The sequence below is a fragment of the Ascaphus truei genome, unplaced genomic scaffold (assembly GCF_040206685.1).
Source record: "Ascaphus truei isolate aAscTru1 unplaced genomic scaffold, aAscTru1.hap1 HAP1_SCAFFOLD_1918, whole genome shotgun sequence".
Lineage (NCBI taxonomy): Eukaryota > Metazoa > Chordata > Amphibia > Anura > Ascaphidae > Ascaphus > Ascaphus truei.
The window spans coordinates 37,501-58,324 of NW_027454822.1; the positions used below are offsets into that span (position 1 = coordinate 37,501).

Here is a 20,824-nt window from a genome sequence, read left to right on the forward strand (position 1 = left end):
GGAGAGGTGAGTGTAAGATGGGAGAGGGCAGGGTAGGTAGGGAGAGGGGAGTGTAAGATGGGAGAGGGCAGGGTAAGTAGGGAGAGGTGAGTGTAAGATGGGAGAGGGCAGGGTAGGTAGGGAGAGGGGAGTGTAAGATGGGAGAGGGCAGGGTAGGTAGGGAGAGGTGAGTGTAAGATGGGAGAGGGCAGGGTAGGTAGGGAGAGGTGAGTGTAAGATGGGAGAGGGCAGGGTAGGTAGGGAGAGGTGAGTGTAAGATAGGAGAGGGCAGGGTAGGAAGGGAGAGGTGAGTGTAAGATGAGAGAGGGCAGGGTAGGTAGGGAGAGGTGAGTGTAAGATGAGAGAGGGTAAAGAGAGGTGAGTGTAAGATGAGAGAGGGCAGGGTAGGTAGGGAGAGGTAAATGTAAGATGAGAGAGGGTAGAGAGAGGTGAGTGTAAGATGAGAGAGGGCATGGTAGGTAGGGAGAGGGGAGTGTAAGATGGGAGAGGGCAGGGTAGGTAGGGAGAGGTGAGTGTAAGATGAGAGAGGGCAGGGTAGGTAGGGAGAGGTGAGTGTAAGATGAGAGAAGGCAGGGTAGGTATGGAGAGGTGAGTGTAAGATGAGAGAAGCAGGGTAGGTATGGAGAGGTGAGTGTAAGATGAGAGAGGGCAGGGTAGGTAGGGAGAGGTGAGTGTAAGATGAGAGAAGGCAGGGTAGGTAGGGAGAGGTGAGTGTAAGATGAGAGAGGGCAGGGTAGGTAGGGAAAGGTGAGTGTAAGATGAGAGAAGGCAGGGTAGGTAGGGAGAGGTGAATGTAAGATGAGAGAGGGCAGGGTAGGTAGGGAGAGGTGAGTGCAAGATGGGAGAGGGCAGGGTAGGTAGGGAGAGGTGAGTTTAAGATGAGAGAGGGCAGGGTAGGTAGGGAGAGGTGAGTGTAAGATGAGAGAGGGCAGGGTAGGTAGGGAGAGGTGAGTGTAAGATGAGAGAAGGCAGGGTAGGTAGGGAGAGGTGAGTGTAAGATGAGAGAAGGCAGGCAGGGAGAGGTGAGTGTAAGATGGGAGAGGGCAGGGTAGGTAGGGAGAGGTGAGTGTAAGATGAGAGAGGTCAGGGTAGGTAGGGAGAGGGGTGAGTGTAAGATGAGAGAAGGCAGGCAGGGAGAGGTGAGTGTAAGATGGGAGAGGGCAGGGTAGGTAGGGAGAGGTGAGTGCAAGATGGGAGAGGGTAGGGAGAGGTGAGTGCAAGATGGGAGAGGGCAGGGTAGGTAGGGAGAGGTGAGTGTAAGATGAGAGAGGGCAGGGTAGGTAGGGAGAGGTGAGTGCAAGATGGGAGAGGGCAGGGTAGGGAGAGGTGAGTGTAAGATGAGAGAGGGCAGGGTAGGTAGGGAGAGGTGAGTGTAAGATGAGAGAGGGCAGGGTAGGTAGGGAGATGTGAGTGTAAGATGGGAGAGGGTAGGTAGGGAGAGGTGAGTTTAAGATGGGAGAAGGCAGGGTAGGTAGGGAGAGGAGTGTAAGATGGGAGAGGGCAGCGTAGGTAGGGAGAGGTGAGTGTAAGATGGGAGATGGCAGGCAGGGAGAGGTGAGTGTAAGATGGGAGAGGGCAGGGTAGGTAGGGAGAGGTGAGTGTAAGATGGGAGAGGGTAGGGTAGGTAGGGAGAGGTGAGTGTAAGATGAGAGAGGGCAGGGTAGGTAGGGAGAGGTGAGTGTAAGATGAGAGAGGGCAGGGTAGGTAGGGAGAGGTGAGTGTAAGATGAGAGAAGGCAGGGTAGGTAGGGAGAGGTGAGTGTAAGATGAGAGAAGGCAGGCAGGGAGAGGTGAGTGTAAGATGGGAGAGGGCAGGGTAGGTAGGGAGAGGTGAGTGTAAGATGAGAGAGGTCAGAGTAGGTAGGGAGAGGTGAGTGTAAGATGAGAGAAGGCAGGCAGGGAGAGGTGAGTGTAAGATGGGAGAGGGCAGGAGCGGGAGACATTCTTGGGTTGAGCGTAAGAGGCGAGAATGGGTGTAACAGGAGATCAGAGCTGAGATACATAGATGTAACCTGACAGAAAAGGAGGAGAATGTTTCAGTGTATACAGTTTATAGTGAGATTAATAGGAATCCAGCAGGGAGATTTCAGGAGATCAGATACAGATACGAGTCTGGAAAAACAGATGATTCTAGCAGCAGTATTTTTAGTGGATAGTAAGGGAGATACAGAGCAAAACGGCTAATCCCAATCTAACCCTATATACCTAATTCTACTGATCCATATAACCTCTCTATAACGCTTCTTATTGCTTCATATAATCCCTCCCTATAACTGCTCCTTATAACCAGGTGGGTTTATACCCCCTTGTTTGCTATGTCTGACTGGCAATAAATTAATTGTTTACTTTTATTACACCTGTGTCCCTGGGCAGTGCGCTGCGTTGTGCATGTTTTTGCATCTCTTTGGATCCTTTTAACCGCTCCCTATAACGCCTACTATTATCCCATATAACCGGTCCCTATAACTCCTCCTATTGCCCCATATAACCGGTCCCTATAACTCCTCCTATTACCCCAAATACCCAATTCCATATAACTCCTCATTTTGCTTCCTATAACCTCTATATAACTCCTCCTATTACCCCATATAACAGCTCCCTATAACTCCTCCTATTACCCCATATAACCGGTCCCTATAACTCCTCCTATTACCCCATATAACAGCTCCCTATAACTCCTTCTATTATCCCATATAACAGCTCCCTATAACTCCTCCTATTACCCCATATAACAGCTCCCTATAACTCCTCCTATTACCCCATATAACAGCTCCCTATAACTCCTCCTATTACCCAATAGTACAGCTCCCTATAACTCCTCCTATTACCCCATATAACAGCTCCCTATAACTCCTCCTATTACCCCATATAACAGCTCCCTATAACTCCTCCTATTACCTCATATAACAGCTCACTATAACAACTCCTATTACCCCATATAACCCCTCCCTATAACTCCTCCTATTGCCCCATATAACCGGTCCCTATAACTCCTCCTATTGCCCCATATAACCGGTCCCTATAACGCCTCCTATTACCCCATATAACCGGTCCCTATAACTCCTCCTATTGCCCCATATAACCGGTCCCTATAACTCCTCCTATTGCCCCATATACCCAATTCCATATAACTCCTCATTTTGCTTCCTATAACCTCTATATAACGCCTCCCATTACCCCATATAACCGCTCCCTATAACGCCTCCTGAAAAACTGAAAGCAAAATGGTGTCACTTTCCTGGAATGTAACTAAGATTTTTATTTCTGATGAGACTCCACTCGTACACACAGGCGACTGACACTCACAGTCACACTGACACTCTCACTCTCACTGACACTCACACTCTGTCTCACACACTCAAACTGACACACACAGTCTCACACTCCTGCTGCAAATTGAGAGGTCCTGAGCTACCATGTTTGTTTCTGACAGTATCAGGGCACCGCAGACTGGCGTATGTCTCACACACACCCTCTGCTGCCCATTCTGGGAACAGCACCCTCTGCTGGTAGATCTCTTCCCATGTGCTGCTGGCCAGCACCCTCTGCTGGGAGATCTCTTCCCATGTGCTGCTGGAGATCTCTTCCCATGTGCTGCTGGAGATCTCTTCCCATGTGCTGCTGGAGATCTCTTCCCATGTGCTGCTGGAGATCTCTTCCCAAGTGCTGCTGGACAGCAACCTCTGCTGGGAGATCTCTTCCCAAGTGCTGCTGGACAGCACCCTCTGCTGGGAGATCTCTTCCCATGTGCTGCTGGACAGCACCCTCTGCTGGAGATCTCTTCCCATGTGCTGCTGTTTGCAGAGTACATCAGTTCCCAGGCCTTTCCTTGTTATCACTTTGTCCAGTAAAGGGTCCTTAGTGCTTGTGAAGGTGGGGTTGAGGTCTTCTGTAACCCCACTGTGTGGGGGGCAGGGGTTTGAGGTCTTCCTAACCTCACAGTGTGGGGTCAGGGTTATAATATCGGGCTTTGTGTCTGCGACAGAATGCGAGCTAGTCAGATATCCCATATTGTATCTCCCACAAGCTCACATCATTCCCGGACTGGAAGGCAAACCCGCCCCTTCTAAAAGTCATCATATTCCTGCGTGCGTCACGTGAGGTCACGGACAGGATGTGACACGTGAGGTGTGGGACAGTGTCACTGTGTAACATGCTGCTTATTTGTGTAACGTGTCATTGAGTCATGCTGTTTCCGTGTAACTGAGTCATGCTGTGTCAGTGTAACGTGTCACTTTCACGCTGTGTCCGTCTAATGTGTTGTTACTGTGTAACATGTCACGTTGTGTCAGTGTTACTGAGTCACGCTGTGTCTGTGTAATGTGTCACGGAGTCACGCTGTGTCAGTGTAACGTGTCACTTTCACGCTGTGTTCGTGTAATGTGTTGTTACTGTGTAACATGTCATGTTGTGTCAGTGTCACTGAGTCACGCTGTGTCCGTGTAATGTGTCACTTTATCACGCTGTCTCTGTGTAACGTGTTGTTTCTGTGTAACATCTCACCTTGTGTCCGTGTAACGTCACTGAGTCAGGCTTTGTCCGTGTAACTGAGTCACGCTATGTCCGTGTAACGTCTAACTGAGTCATGCTGTATCCGTGTAACTGATGCTGTGTCCATGTAATGTGTAACTGAGTCACGCGGAGTCTGTGTAACTAAGTCACACTGTATTCGTGTAACCGAGTCCCATGGTGTCCATGTAACGTGTTGTTACTGTGTAACAACTCACGTTGTGCCAGTGTCACTGAGTCACGCTGTGTCCATGAAACGTGTCACTTTGTCATGCTGTGTCAGTGCAACGTGTTGTTACTGTGTAACATTTCACGTTGTGTCAGTGTAACTGAGTCACGCTGTGCCGTGTAACTGAGTCACGCTGTGTCCGTGTAACTGAGTCACGCTGTGTCCGTGTAACTGAGTAACGCTGTGTCCGTGTAATTGAGTCGCGCTGTGTCCGTGTAACTGAGTCACGCTGTGTCCGTGTAACCGAGTCATGCTGTGTCCGTGTAACCGAGTCACGCTGTGTCCGTGTAACTGAGTCACGCTGTGTCCGTGTAACTGAGTAACGCTGTGTCCGTGTAATTGAGTCACGCTGTGTTCGTGTAACTGAGTCACGCTGTGTCCGTGTAACTGACGCTGTGTCCATGTAATGTGTAACTGAGTCACGCCGAGTCCATGTAACTGAGTCACGCTGTGTCCGTGTAACTGAGTCACTCTGTGTAACTGAGTCACGCTGTGTCCGTGTAACTGAGTCACACTGTATCCGTGTAACTGCGTCATGCTGTGTCCGTGTAACTGAGTCACGCTGTGTCCGTGTAACTGAGTCACGCTGTGTCCGTGTAACTGAGTCACGCTGTGTCCGTGTAACTGAGTCACGCTGTGTCCGTGTAACCGAGTCATGCTGTGTCCGTGTAACTGAGTCACGCTGTGTCCGTGTAACTGAGTCACGCTGTGTCCGTGTAACTGAGTCACGCTGTGTCCGTGTAACTGAGTCACGCTGTGTCCGTGTAACTGAATCACGCTGTGTCCGTGTAACTGAGTCACGCTGTGTCCGTGTAACTGAGTCACGCTGTGTCCGTGTAACTGAGTCACACTGTGTCCATGTAATGTGTCACTAGGTCATGCGGTATCCGTGTAATGTGTCACTGGGTCATGCTGTGTCCGTGTAATGTGTCACTGGGCCATGCTGTGTCCGTGTAACTGAGTCACGCTGTGTCCGTGTAACTGAGTCACGCTGTGTCCGTGTAACCGAGTCACGCTGTGTCCGTGTAACCGAGTCACGCTGTGTCCGTGTAACCGAGTCACGCTGTGTCCGTGTAACCGAGTCACGCTGTGTCCGTGTAACCGAGTCACGCTGTGTCCGTGTAACCGAGTCACGCTGTGTCCGTGTAACCGAGTCACGCTGTGTCCGTGTAACCGAGTCCCGCTGTGTCCGTGTAACTGAGTCACGCTGTGCCGTGTAACCGAGTCACGCTGTGTCCGTGTAACTGAGTCACGCTGTGTCCGTGTAACCGAGTCACGCTGTGTCCGTGTAACTGAGTCACGCTGTGTCCGTGTAACTGAGTCACGCTGTGTCCGTGTAACCGAGTCACGCTGTGTCCGTGTAACTGAGTCACGCTGTGTCCGTGTAACTGAGTCACGCTGTGCCGTGTAACTGAGTCACGCTGTGTCCGTGTAACTGAGTCCCGCTGTGTCCGTGTAACTGAGTCATGCTGTGTCCGTGTAACTGAGTCCCGCCGTGTCCGTGTAACTGAGTCCCGCCGTGTCCGTGTAACGGAGTCACGCTGTGTCCGTGTAACTGAGTCACGCTGTGTCCCTGTAACTGAGTCACGCTGTATCCGTGTAACTGTGTCACGCTGTGTCCGTGTAACTGAGTCACGCTGTGTCCGTGTAACTGAGTCACGCTGTGTCCGTGTAACTGAGTCACGCTGTGTCCGTGTAATGTGTCACTAGGTCATGCGGTATCCGTGTAATGTGTCACTGGGTCATGCTGTGTCCGTGTAATGTGTCACTGGGCCATGCTGTGTCCGTGTAACCGAGTCACGCTGTGTCCGTGTAACTGAGTCACGCTGTGTCCGTGTAACCGAGTCACGCTGTGTCCGTGTAACCGAGTCACGCTGTGTCCGTGTAACCGAGTCACGATGTGTCCGTGTAACCGAGTCACGCTGTGTCCGTGTAACCGAGTCACGCTGTGTCCGTGTAACTGAGTCACGCTGTGTCCGTGTAACCGAGTCACGCTGTGTCCGTGTAACTGAGTCACGCTGTGTCCGTGTAACCGAGTCACGCTGTGTCCGTGTAACCGAGTCACGCTGTGTCCGTGTAACCGAGTCACGCTGTGTCCGTGTAACCGAGTCCCGCTGTGTCCGTGTAACTGAGTCACGCTGTGTCCGTGTAACTGAGTCACGCTGTGTCCGTGTAACCGAGTCACGCTGTGTCCGTGTAACCGAGTCACGCTGTGTCCGTGTAACCGAGTCACGCTGTGTCCGTGTAACCGAGTCACGCTGTGTCCGTGTAACCGAGTCACGCTGTGTCCGTGTAACCGAGTCACGCTGTGTCCGTGTAACCGAGTCACGCTGTGTCCGTGTAACTGAGTCACGCTGTGTCCGTGTAACTGAGTCACGCTGTGTCCGTGTAACTGAGTCACGCTGTGTCCGTGTAACCGAGTCACGCTGTGTCCGTGTAACTGAGTCACGCTGTGTCCGTGTAACTGAGTGACGCTGTGTCCGTGTAACTGAGTCACGCTGTGTCCGTGTAACCGAGTCACGCTGTGTCCGTGTAACCGAGTCACGCTGTGTCCGTGTAACCGAGTCACGCTGTGTCCGTGTAACCGAGTCCCGCTGTGTCCGTGTAACTGAGTCACGCTGTGTCCGTGTAACTGAGTCACGCTGTGTCCGTGTAACTGAGTCACGCTGTGTCCGTGTAACTGAGTCACGCTGTGTCCGTGTAACAGAGTCACGCTGTGTCCGTGTAACCGATTCACGCTGTGTCCGTGTAACCGAGTCACGCTGTGTCCGTGTAACCGAGTCACGCTGTGTCCGTGTAACCGAGTCACGCTGTGTCCGTGTAACCGAGTCACGCTGTGTCCGTGTAACCGAGTCACGCTGTGTCCGTGTAACCGAGTCACGCTGTGTCCGTGTAACCGAGTCACGCTGTGTCCGTGTAACCGAGTCACGCTGTGTCCGTGTAACCGAGTCACGCTGTGTCCGTGTAACCGAGTCACGCTGTGTCCGTGTAACCGAGTCACGCTGTGTCCGTGTAACCGAGTCACGCTGTGTCCGTGTAACTGAGTCACGCTGTGTCCGTGTAACCGTGTCACGCTGTGTCCGTGTAACCGTGTCACGCTGTGTCCGTGTAACCGAGTCACGCTGTGTCCGTGTAACCGAGTCACGCTGTGTCCGTGTAACCGAGTCACGCTGTGTCCGTGTAATGTGTCACTGGGTCATGCTGTGTCCGTGTAACGGAGTATGTATGTCTGTCTTTATTTATATAGCGCCATTTATGTACATAGCGCGTCACAGCGGTAATATACGTGACAATCATATAAATAACAAGTAATACAAATAACAGGTCATGAGAATAAGCGCTTCTGACATAAAAGTAACAATTAGGAAAAGGAGTCCCTGCACCGAAGAGCTTACAATCTAATTGGTAGGAGGAACATACGGATATAATAGGAGGGAGTTCTGGTAAGTGCGTCTGAAGGGGGCCAAGCTTTATGTATCGTGTATAGTGTTAACCACAGTGCTATTCATATGCTTCATTAAGCAAGTGTGTCTTAAGGTGGGTCTTAAAGGTGGATAGAGAGGGTGCTAGTCGGGTACTGAGGGGAAGGGCATTCCAGAGGTGCGGGGCAGTCAGTGAGAGAGGTTTAAGGCGGGAGAGGGCTTTAGATACAAAGGGGGTAGAAAGAAGACATCCTTGAGCAGAACGCAAGAGTCTGGATGGTGCATAGAGAGAAATGAGGGCTGAGATGTAAGGCGGCGGTCCCAGTGACTGCTACGCGTGCGCTGTGTGTATAAGCACTGCCCCTCAATGGGGCTGGGCCCAGTACGCAGCCGTGCTGCCAGGTTTTTTAAACCCGTATGAGGGCGAACCAGCCGCATGAGGTCTGGCCACAGCCCCCGCAAAACCCACACCACGCCCCCTCCCGTTGCAATCTCCCTCTCTCCCTGAAGACCGCAGATCGCGGTTAGCGCTGTGCATGCGCCGACACCCCCCCCCCCTCACCGGGCGCGCGTGCCACACTGCTGACTGGGACCGCAGCCTAAGGAGGGGCAGAAGAGTGTAACGCTGTAAAAGTGAGGAGAAGAATGGAGTGTGAGATGCGGGATTTGATCGGAACCCAGGAGAGGGATTTCATGAGGGGAGACGCGGAGACAGATCTAGGAAAGAGTAGAGTGATTCTGGCAGCAGCGTTTAGGATAGATTGTAGGGGAGACAGGTGAGAGGCAGGAAGGCCGGACAGCAGGAGGTTACAGTAATCGAGACGGGAGAGAATGAGGGCCTGAGTCAGAGTTTTTGCAGTCGAGCAGCAGAGGAAAGGGCGTATCTTTGTAATATTGCGGAGGAAAAAGCAACAGGTTTTAGATATATTTTGAATGTGAGGGGCGAATGTGAGAGAGGAGTCGAGTGTGACCCCTAGGCAGCGTGCTTGGGCTACTGGGTGTATGACTGAACTTCCAACAGTAATGTGGAAGGAGGAAGTAGGGCCAGGTTTGGGAGGAAGTATGAGGAGCTCAGTTTTAGCCATGTTAAGTTTCAGTCGGCGGAGGGCCATCCAGGATGATATAACAGAGAGACATTCAGAAACTTTGATCTGTATAGGTGTAAGGTCAGGGGTCAAAATTAAATTTGTGTGTCGTCAGCATAGAAGTGATATTGGAACCCAAGAGATGTGATTAGGTCACCTAGAGAGAGTGTATACAGAGAAAAGAGAAGAGGTCCCAGGACAGAACCCTGGGGTACCCCCACAGAGAGATCGATAGAGGAGGAGGTGTTAGTAGAAGAGACACTGAAAGTACGATGGGAGAGGTAGGATGAGATCCAGGATAGAGCATTGTTACGGATACCAAGAGTATGGAGAATGTGAAGGAGAAGAGGGTGGTCCACGGTGTCAAATGCTGCAGAGGTCGAGTAATATGAGCAGAGTGTAATGACCTCTGTCTTTGGCAGCATGGAGGTCATTAGTTATTTTAGTGGGGGCTGTTTCAGTGGAGTGAGCAGTGCGGAAGCCAGATTGTAGAGGGTCTCAGAGAGAATAGGTGTTGAGGAAGTAGAGCAAGTGAGAGAATACAAGCCGTTCAAGGAGTTTAGAGGCAAAAGGCAGGAGGGAGACAGGTCGGTAGTTAGAAAGACAGGTAGGGTCAAGCTTGCTGTTTTTGAGTAATGGTATAACTGTTGCATGTTTGAAGGAGGATGGAAATGTTCCAGAGCAGAGGGAGGAGTTAAAAATGTGTGTGAGCGTAGTAGGTGCTCTCACCCCCCCCCCCATCCCCAGGATGGATATGTCCCTGCGCTCTCTATGCCCCTCGTGCTTTCCCCCCCCCTTCGCTCCCCCAGCGGATCTGTCCCTGTACTTTCGCCCAGTGCTCTCACACACCCCCCCCCCCCCCCGGCACGGATCTGTCCCTGCGCTCTCCCCCCGCCCCTCGCGCTTCCCGCTCCCCCAGCGGGTCAGTCCCTGCGCTCTTCCCACCCCCCCACGTTCTCCCCCCAGCGGATCTGTCCCTGTACTTTCCCCCAGTGCTCTCACACACCCCCCCCGGCGCGGATCTGTCCCTGTGCTCTCCCCCCGCCCCTCGCGCTTCCCGCTCCCCCAGAGGGTCAGTCCCTGCGCTCTCCCCTCCCCCCCCCCCCCCCCATGTTCTCACCCCAGCGGATCTGTCCCTGTACTTTCCCCCAGTGCTCTCACCCCCCCCCCCCCCGCGCGGATCTGTCCCTGCGCTCTCCCCCAGTGCTCTCTCCCCGCCACTCGCGCTTCCCGCTCCCCCAGCGGATCTGTCCCTGTACTTTCCCCCAGTGCTCTCACACACACCCCGCCCCCGGCGCGGATCTGTCCCTGCGCTCTCCCCCAGTGCTCTCTCCCCACCCCTCGCGCTTCCCGCTCCCCCAGAGGGTCAGTCCCTGCGCTCTCCTCCCCCCACCCACACACGTTCTTCCCCCAGCGAATCTGTCCCTGCGCTCTCCCGCCCCACCCCCACCCTCCCCCAGCTGATCTGTCCCTGCGCTCTCTCCCCCCCCTGCCACATGCTCTCCCCCAGCGAATCTGTCCCTGCACTCTCCCCCCGCGCTCTCCCTCCACGCTCTCCCCCAGTGCTCTCCCTCCCCCCTGCCCCATGCTCTCCCCCAGCGAATCTGTCCCTGCGCTCTCCCGTCCCACCCCCGCCCTCCCCCAGCTGATCTGTCCCTGCACTCTCCCCCCCCTGCCCCATGCTCTCCCCCAGCGGATCTGTCCCCGCGCTCTCCCCCCACGCTCTCCCTCTGCGCTCTCCCCCAGTGCTCCCCCCCCTGACCCATACTCTCCCCCAGTGCTCTCCCCCCGCGCTCTCCCTCTGCGCTCTCCCCAAGTGCTCTCCCCCCTGCCCCATGCTCTCCCCCAGCGCTCTCCCTCCGCGCTCTCCCCCAGTGCTCTCCCCCCCCCCTGCTCTCCCCCAGCGGATCTGTCCCCACGCTCTCCCCCCGCGCTCTCCCCCAAATGATCTGTCCGCGTCATGTCATAGAAAAGCTCCAAATTAGCCAGATTCACCGAGCTCATCAGGGGAATAGTTTCTGCTGCAGTTTATCTCCTGTAATCGGGGGATCTATCAGGGAACAAGCTGTAGGACAATGCTCTCTGTCCTCGAGGCTCAGGGGGGGCTCGCTGTGTGTGGGGGGGAGGGGGATGCCTCTCACTTTCTCCCCTCGGGACAGCTCATTCTCTACTCCGCACTGCGGGTTATGGGGAACTGTGTGATGTCTCCTCTCCGAAATCTCTCCCAGGAGGTAGGTCCCCACCCACACGTTAGCCCCCCCGGGACTGGGGTGGGAGGGGGGCTCAGGGGGACGGTGGAGATGGTTACGGGGGAAGAGGGCGCTCATGAGCATGACTGGGGGTTAAGGCACAAGACACCCTGCACATCACAAGTGCACACACAGTGACAGTAACACACACACATATATATACACACACACACACACACACAGTGACACTAACACACACACATATACACACACACAGTGACACTAACACACACACACACACACACACACACACATACACAGTGACACTAACACACACACATATTCATAAACACACATATATGCATAAACACACACACACAGCAACTTGAACACACACACACCGTGACACTAACACACACACACACACATATATGCATAAACACACACACACACATACACAGTGACACAAACAAACACACACACACACACATACTCAGTGACAGTAACACACACACACATGTACACAGTGACAATAACACACACACACACACACATATACACAGTGACACTAGCACAGACACACAGACACACATATAGGGACACTAACATAGGCACTTACACACAGTGGCATTAACACAGGCATATACACAGTGACACTAATACACACACACAGTGACACTAACACACACAAAGTGACACTAACACACACACACACACACACACACACACACACACACAGTGACACTAACACTGAGACTTTATGCTCAAAAAATCATTTCTGGTTTAAACCAAAATATGATCCTAATCTGTGTGTGACCTCTGACTGTCTAATCCCGGCGGATTCAGAGGGGCCCCGCAGGGATTAGGGCCTATAGATGTGTGGGAACAGAGGGGCCCCGCAGGGATTAGGGCCTATAGATGTGTGGGAACAGAGGGGCCCCGCAGGGATTAGGGCCTATAGATGTGTGGGAACAGAGGGGCCCCGCAGGGATTAGGGCCTATAGATGTGTGGGAACAGAGGGGCCCCGCAGGGATTAGGGCCTATAGATGTGTGGGAACAGAGGGGCCCCGCAGGGATTAGGGCCTATAGATGTGTGGGAACAGAGGGGCCCCGCAGGGATTAGGGCCTATAGATGTGTGGGAACAGAGGGGCCCCGCAGGGATTAGGGCCTATAGATGTGTGGGAACAGAGGGGCCCCGCAGGGATTAGGGCCTATAGATGTGTGGGAACAGAGGGGCCCCGCAGGGATTAGTGCCTATAGATGTGTGGGAACAGAGGGGCACCGCAGGGATTAGGGTCTATAGATGTGTGGGAACAGAGGGGCCCCGCAGGGATTAGGGCCTATAGATGTGTGGGAACAGAGGGGCACTGCAGGGATTAGGGCCTATAGATGTGTGGGAACAGAGGGGCCCCGCAGGGATTAGGGCCTATAGATGTGTGGGTACAGAGGGGCCCCGCAGGGATTAGAGGGGCACTCTGTGCCCCGGTAACATGCCCCCTCTGTGCCCCGGTAACATGCCCCCTCTGTGCCCCGGTAACATGCCCCCTCTGTGCCCCGGTAACATGCCCCCTCTGTGCCCCGGTAACTCTGTGTGCTGTAACATGCCCCCTCTTTGCCCCGGTAACATGCCACCTCTGTGCCCCTGTAACTCTGTGTGCTGTAACATGCCCCCTCTTTGCCCCGGTAACATGCCCCCTCTGTGCCCCGGTAACTCTGTGTGCTGTAACATGCCCCCTCTTTGCCCCGGTAACATGCCCCCTCTGTGCCCCGGTAACTCTGTGTGTGCTGTAACATGCCCCCTCTGTGCCCCGGTAACATGCCCCCTCTGTGCCCCGGTAACATGCCCCCTCTGTGCCCCGGTAACATGCCCCCTCTGTGCCCCTGTAACTCTGTGTGTGCTGTAACATGCCCCCTCTGTGCCCCGGTAACATGCCCCCTCTGTGCCCCGGTAACATGCCCCCCTCTGTGCCCCGGTAACTCTGTGTGTGCTGTAACATGCCCCCCTCTGTGCCCCGGTAACGCCCCAGGAGGAGCAAAGCTGCCCCGGGCCGGCAGAGTCAGGCGCGGGGGGGGCTCCGGGACCCCTCATGTTGCTGGCTGAGAACTGCGCCGTGATGCACAGCATACTGGGCCCGGCCTGTATCTTCCTGCGCAAGGGGTTCGCTGAGAACCGGCAGCCTGTACGTGAGTCAGCAAGGCCACCCCCTGCCCCTCAATGGAACCCCCACATCACGTGACCTGTGACCCCCACATCACATGACCTGTGGCCCCACATCACATGACCTGTGGCCCCACATCACATGACCTGTGGCCCCACACCACGTGACCTGTGACCCCCACATCACATAACCTGTGGCCCCACACCACGTAACCTGTGAACCCCACACCACGTGACCTGTGAACCCCACACCACGTGACCTGTGAACCCCCACACCACGGGGCCTGTGACCCCCATCACATGACCTGTGAACCCCACACCACGTGACCTGTGAACCCCACACTACGTGACCTGTGACCTCACACCATGTGACAGCCCCGGGGATTTGGTGGGTGAATGCGCTCTGTACAGAACACACAGTGATTCCTTGGCTCAAAGAGCTTGCACTCTAACTCAAGCCCTGGTTGAGGATAGTGAGGGTAAGATGCTGCAGCTTTGTGACGGATATTAACCCATGCGGTCCCCAGAACCTTCACATCATCTTCACCCTGTAACAGACCTGGGTGACATGTATGTGTGTATGTATGTGTGTGTGTGTGTGTGTGTGTGTGTGTGTGTGTGTGTGTATATGTATGTATGTGTGTGTGTATGTATATATGTATGTATGTATGGATCAGGGTTTGATATGAATCACAGAACGGGATTACATTGGTGCACACTGCGCCATGCTCTCACCTCAACCCCCCTCCCTCCCAACCTCACCCCCCCCTCCCTCCCAACCTCACCCCCCCCCTCCCTCCCAACCTCACCCCCCCTCCCTCCCAATCTCACCCCCCCTCCCAATCTCACCCCCCCTCCCTCCCAATCTCACCCCCCCTCCCTCCCAATCTCACCCCCCCTCCTTCCCAATCTAAAATCTCACCCCCCCTCCCTCCCAATCTCACCCCCCCCCTCCCTCCCAATCTCACCCCCCCTCCCTCCCAATCTCACCCCCCCCTCCCTCCCAATCTCACCCCCCCTCCCTCCCAATCTCACCCCCCTCCCTCCCAATCTCACCCCCCCTCCCTCCCAATCTCACCCCCCCCCTCCCTCCCAATCTCACCCCCCTCCCTCCCAATCTCACCCCCCTCCCTCCCAATCTCACCCCCCTCCCAATCTCACCCCCCTCCCAATCTCACCCCCCGCTCCCAATCTCACCCCTCTCCCAATCTCACCTCACAACCCTCCCAATCTCACCCCCTCCCAATCGCACCCCCCTCCCAATCTCACCCCCGCTTCCCAATCTCACCCCCCCTCCCAATCTCACCCCCCTCCCAATCTCACCCCCCTCCCTCCCAATCTCACCCCCCCCTCCCTCCCTCCCAATCTCACCCCCCCCTCCCTCCCAATCTCACCCCCCCTCCCTCCCAATCTCACCCCCCCCTCCCTCCCAATCTCACCCCCCCTCCCAATCTCACCCCCGCTCCCAATCTCACCCCCCCTCCCAATCTCACCTCACAACCCTCCCAATCTCACCCCCTCCCAATCTCACCCCCACCCAATCGCACCCCCCCTCCCAATCTCACCCCCGCTCCCAATCTCACCCCCCCTCCCAATCTCACCCCCCCTCCCAATCTCACCTCATCCCCCATCCCAATCCCACACCACGTGACCTGTGAACCTACACCACGGGGCCTGTGACCCCATCACAATGACCTGTGAACCCCACACCACGTGACCTGTGAACCCCACACCACATGACCTGTGGCCCCACACCACGTGACCTGTGAACCTACACCACGTGGTCTGTGACCCCATCACATGACCTGTGGGCCCCATACCACGTGACCTGTGAACCCCACACCACGTGACCTGTCACCTCACACCATGTGACAGCCCCCGGGGATTTGGTGGGTGAATGCGCTCTGTACAGAACACACAGTGATTCCTTGCTCAAAGAGCTTGCACTCTAACTCAAGCCCTGGTTGAGGATAGTGAGGGTAAGATGCTGCAGCTTGTGACGGATATTAACCCATGCGGTCCCCAGAACCTTCACATCATCTTCACCCTGTAACAGACCTGGGTGACGTGTATGTGTGTATGTGTTGTATGTGTGTTTGTGTGTATGTGTGTATGTGTGTGTGTGTGTGTGTGTGTGTGTAATGTGTGTATGTGTGTATGATCAGGGTTTGATATGAATCACAGACAGGAGATTACATTGGTGCACACTGCGCCATGCTCTGCGTCACTTTGCGCCAGCGCAGTATTATAATAAGACGGATCAAACGTGGCTCCTGTAACGTGGCTCCTGTAACTGACGTTTTAGATACATGCACTATGATACATTTTATTGTGATACATTTTATTGTGTCATTTAATGAACATTTTTTTTACATGCAGTTGAATGGAAACGCGTTTGGGGCGTTTTCACTGGAATCCCCACCGGTTCCACCCTAAGAATTCTTTATTAAGATAAACAGTGTTATGGAGCAGAACCGAGTCAGAACCGAGTCAGAACCTAACGGGCGGAGGCGGATAATGATAGATCTGTAACCAGAGGGAAAAGAGAACAAAATAACAAGGGAGAAGGGGGATAAGACGTGAAAATCACCTCAAACACCCCCCTCCCAACCTCACCCCCCCTCCCTCCCAATCTCACCTCATACACCCCCCTCCCTCCCAATCTCACCTCACCCCCTCCCAATATCACCTCACCCCCCCTCCCTCCCAATCTCACCTCACCCCCCCTCCCTCCCAATCTCACCTCACCCCCCCTCCCTCCCAATCTCACCCCCCCCTCCCTCCCAATCTCACCCTCCCTCCCAATCTCACCCCCCTCCCCAATCTCACCCCCGCTCCCAATCTCACCCCCCCCTCCCAATCTCACCTCACAACCCTCCCAATCTCACCCCCCTCCCAATCTCACCCCCACCCAATCGCACCCCCCTCCCAATCTCACCCCCGCTCCCCAATCTCACCCCCCCTCCCAATCTCACCCCCCTCCCAATCTCACCTCAATCCCCCATCCCAATCCCACACCACGTGACCTGTGAACCTACACCACGGGGCCTGTGACCCCATCACATGACCTGTGAACCCCACACCACGTGACCTGTGAACCCCACACCACATGACCTGTGGCCCCACACCACGTGACCTGTGAACCTACACCACGTGGTCTGTGACCCCATCACATGACCTGTGGCCCCCATACCACGTGACCTGTGAACCCCCACACCACGTGACCTGTGACTTCACACCATGTGACAGCCCCGGGGATTTGGTGGGTGAATGCGCTCTGTACAGAAACACACAGTGATTCCTTGCTCAAAGAGCTTGCACTCTAAACTCAAGCCCTGGTTGAGGATAGTGAGGGTAAGATGCTGCAGCTTGTGACGGATATTAACCCATGCGGTCCCCAGAACCTTCACATCATCTTCACCCTGTAACAGACGTGTGTGTGTGTTATGTGTTTGTGTGTATGTGTGTATGTGTGTATGTGTGTATGTGTGTGTTGTGTGTGTGTGTATGTGTGTATGTGTGTATGATCAGGGTTTGATATGAATCACAGACAGGAGATTACATTGGTGCACACTGCGCCATGCTCTGCGTCACTTTGCGCCAGCGCAGTATTATAATAAGACGGATCAAACGTGGCTCCTGTAACGTGGCTCCTGTAACTGACGTTTTAGATACATGCACTATGATACATTTTATTGTGATACATTTATTGTGATACACATTTTATTGTGTCATTTAATGAACATTTTTTTACATGCAGTTGAATGGAAACCGGTTTGGGGCGTTTTCACTGGAATCCTCCACCGTTCCACCCTAAGAATTCTTTATTAAGATAAACAGTGTTATGGGAGCAGAACCGAGTCAGAACCGAGTCAGAACCTAACGTGCGGAGGCGGATAATGATAGATCTGTAACCAGAGGGAAAAGAGAACAAAATAAACAAGGAGAAAGGGGGATAAGACGTGAAAATCACCTCAATACAACACCCCTCCTCCCAACCTCAACCCCCCTCTCCCTCCAATCTCACCTCAACCCCCCCCATCCCCAATCTCACCTCACCCCCACCCATCCAACCCTCCTCCCAATCCCCCTCACCCCCCCCCCCTCCCAATCTCCCACCACCTCACCCCCCCTCCCAATCTCACCACACCCCCCCTCCCCACCCAACTCACCCCCCCTCCCACCAACCACCCCCCCACCCTCCCAATCTCACCCACACCACACACCCCCCTCCCAATCTCACCCCCCTCCAACCACCACCCAATCCTCACACCCCACCCACCACCACCCCCCCCTCCCAATCACACCCCCTCCAACTCCCAACTCACCACCCCCCCATCCACCCCCCCAACTCACCTCACCCCCCCTCCCAATCTCACCCACCCCCCACCCACCCCATCCACCCCCCCCCCACCCAATCACACCCACCCCCCCCCACCACACACCTCCACCCACCCACCCCAACACCCCCCCTCCCAATCTCACCTCACCCACCCCCAACCAACACACCCCCACTCCAATCACACCACCCCCAACCCACCTCACCCCCCTCCCACCACCACCCCCTCCCAATTCACCCAACCACCCACCCCCCACCTCCCACCCAATCTCACCCACTCCACCCCCACTCCCACCCAATCTCACCCACCTCACCCCCCCTCCACCCAATCACACCCCCCCTCCCTCCCAATCTCACCCCCCTCCCTCCCAATCTCACCCCCTCCCCCACACCACCACCCCCTCCCAATCCACCTCACCCCTCCAATCTCACCCCCCCCTCCACACACCTCACCCCCCTCCCACAACCCAACCTCACCACCCACCAACACACCTCACCCACCCTCCCACTCCCACCACATCACCCTCCCTCCCTCCCAACTCACCCCTCCCTCCCTCCCTCCAATCTCACCCCCTCCCACCTCACACCACTCACCCCACCCTCCCAATCTCACCCCCTCCCTCCCTCCCAAACTCACCCCTCCCTCCCAATCTCACCCCTCCCCTCCCACTCACCCCCCCTCCTTCCCAATCTCACCCCTCCCTCCTACCCAATCTCACCCCTCCTCCCATCACCTCCAATCTCACCCCTCCCAATCTCACCCCTCCCTCCCTCCCAATCTCACCCCTCCCTCCCTCCCAATCTCACCCCCCTCACTCACACTCACCCCCCTCCCAATCTCACCTCACCCCCTCCCAATCTCACCCACCCTCCCACCTCAACTCACCCCTCCCTCCCTCCTCCCAATCTCACCCCTCCCTCCTCCCTCCCAATCTCACCCCCTCCCTCCCTCCCAATCTCACCCCTCCCCTCCCTCCCATCTCACTCCTCCCACCCCTCCCTCCCTCCCAATCACCCCTCCCTCCCCAATCTCACCCCCTCCCTCCTTCCCAATCTCACACCCCTCCCTCCTTCCCAATCTCACCCCTCCTCCTTCCCAATCTCACCCCTCCCTCCCTCCCAATCTCACCCCTCCCCCAATCTCACCCCTCCCTCCCTCCTCCAATCTCCCCCTCCCTCCCTCCCAATCTCACCCCTCCCTCCCTCCCTCCCAATCTCACCCCTCCCTCCCAATCTCCACCCCTCCCTCCCAATCTCACCCCTCCTCCCTCCCAATCTCACCCTCCCCCTCCCAATCTCTCACCCTCCCTCCCAATCTCACCCTCCCTCCCTCCTCCCCAATCTCACCCTCCCTCCCAATCTCACCCCTCCCATCTCACCTCCCCCCCTCTCAATCTCACCTCACCCCCCCCTCTCAATCTCACCTCATTCCCCTCTCAATCTCACCTCACCCCCCCTCCCAATCTCACCTCACTCCCTCCTCCCAATCTCACCTCATCCCCCCTCCCAATCTCACCCTCACCCCCCACCCAATCTCACCTCATCCCCCCTCCCAATCTCACCTCACCCCCCTCCCAATCTCACCTCTCATCTGTGCAGTGCCCACACCCCCCCTCAATCTCACCTTCTGTGCACCTCCCTCCCACATCCCCTCAATCTCACCTCTCATCTTCTGTGCACCTCCACAGACCCCCCCCTCATCTCACCCTCTCACCTTCTGTCCACCTCCCCGCCCCCCTCCCCCCTCCAATCTCACCTCTCACCCCTTACCTTCTGTGCACCTCCCAGCCCTCCCCCCCAATCTTATCTCACACTTTCTGTCCACTTCCCAGACCTCCCCACCCCCAATCTCACCTGTCCACCCCTCTCACCTCCTGTTCTTGCTGCTCTTCTCTATGATTATTCTAGAAAGTTTCAAACACAATAAATACCCAAATCACACTCACCATCTTTACTGCTTCCAACATTTCTTGTTTTAGGACAGAGAGCTGCGTCCGGAAGAGATAGAAGGTAAAATAAAATACATTTATATACAGAGAAAGGGTGGAGTGTAAGAGCGCTGGGTGTGGGGGGAGCAGTGTAAGAGCACTGGGTGTGGGGGAGCAGTGTAAGAGCGCTGGGTGTGGGGGGGAGCAGTGTAAGAGCGCTGGGTGTGGGGGGGAGCAGTGTAAGAGCGCTGGGTGTGGGGGGGAGCAGTGTAAGAGCACTGGAGTGTGGGGGAGCAGTGTAAGAGCGCTGGGTGTGAGGGAGCAGTGTAAGAGCACTGGGTGTGGGGGGAGAGCAGTGTAAGAGCGCTGGGTGTGGGGGGGAGCAGTGTAAGAGCGCTGGGTGTGGGGGGGAGCAGTGTAAGAGCGCTGGGTGTGGGGGAGCAGTGTAAGAGCGCTGGGTGTGGGGGAGCAGTGTAAGAGCGCTGGGGGGGGGGAGAGCAGTGTAAGAGCGCTGGGAGGGGGGGAGAGCAGTGTAAGAGCGCTGGGAGGGGGGAGAGCAGTGTAAGAGCGCTGGGAGGGGGGAGAGCAGTGTAAGAGCGCTGGGAGGGGGGGGAGCAGTGTAAGAGCGCGCTGGGTAGTCGGGAGCTCAGTGTTTTTGTTGGGGGGGGATTTCCTTCAGAGCTCAGAGAAGCCTTTAAGGAGTTTGACAAAGATAAGGGACGGTTACATCAGCTGCAAGGACCTGGGGGACTGTATGAGGACCATGGGGTATATGCCCCACGGAGATGGAACTGATAGAGCTGTCTCAACAAATCAACATGAACCGTGAGTAATGGAATACTACAGAGACCCCCAAGTACCGTGGAGATGGCTCCTACTGTACAGGGCTGCCCCCAATAAAACAGGGACCCTCCCCAATAATCACTGCCCAACCCCCCAATATTAGAGACACCCTCCTAATATA

At 55.4% G+C, this 20,824-nt stretch overlaps 1 protein-coding gene across 1 annotated transcript in view; it reads left to right on the forward strand.

Moving 5' to 3' along the window:
- Window positions 1-20,685, forward strand: part of LOC142477074 (uncharacterized) — a gene marked incomplete at its 3' end in the record, with an annotated part of 27,289 nt that extends 6,604 nt beyond the window's left edge. The window contains 4 exon segments of the mRNA XM_075582127.1: window positions 19,912-19,942; window positions 20,540-20,577; window positions 20,579-20,635; window positions 20,637-20,685. Of these exon segments, the coding sequence (XP_075438242.1) occupies window positions 19,912-19,942; window positions 20,540-20,577; window positions 20,579-20,635; window positions 20,637-20,685 (175 nt within the window).
- Window positions 20,686-20,824: the final 139 nt, after the last annotated feature.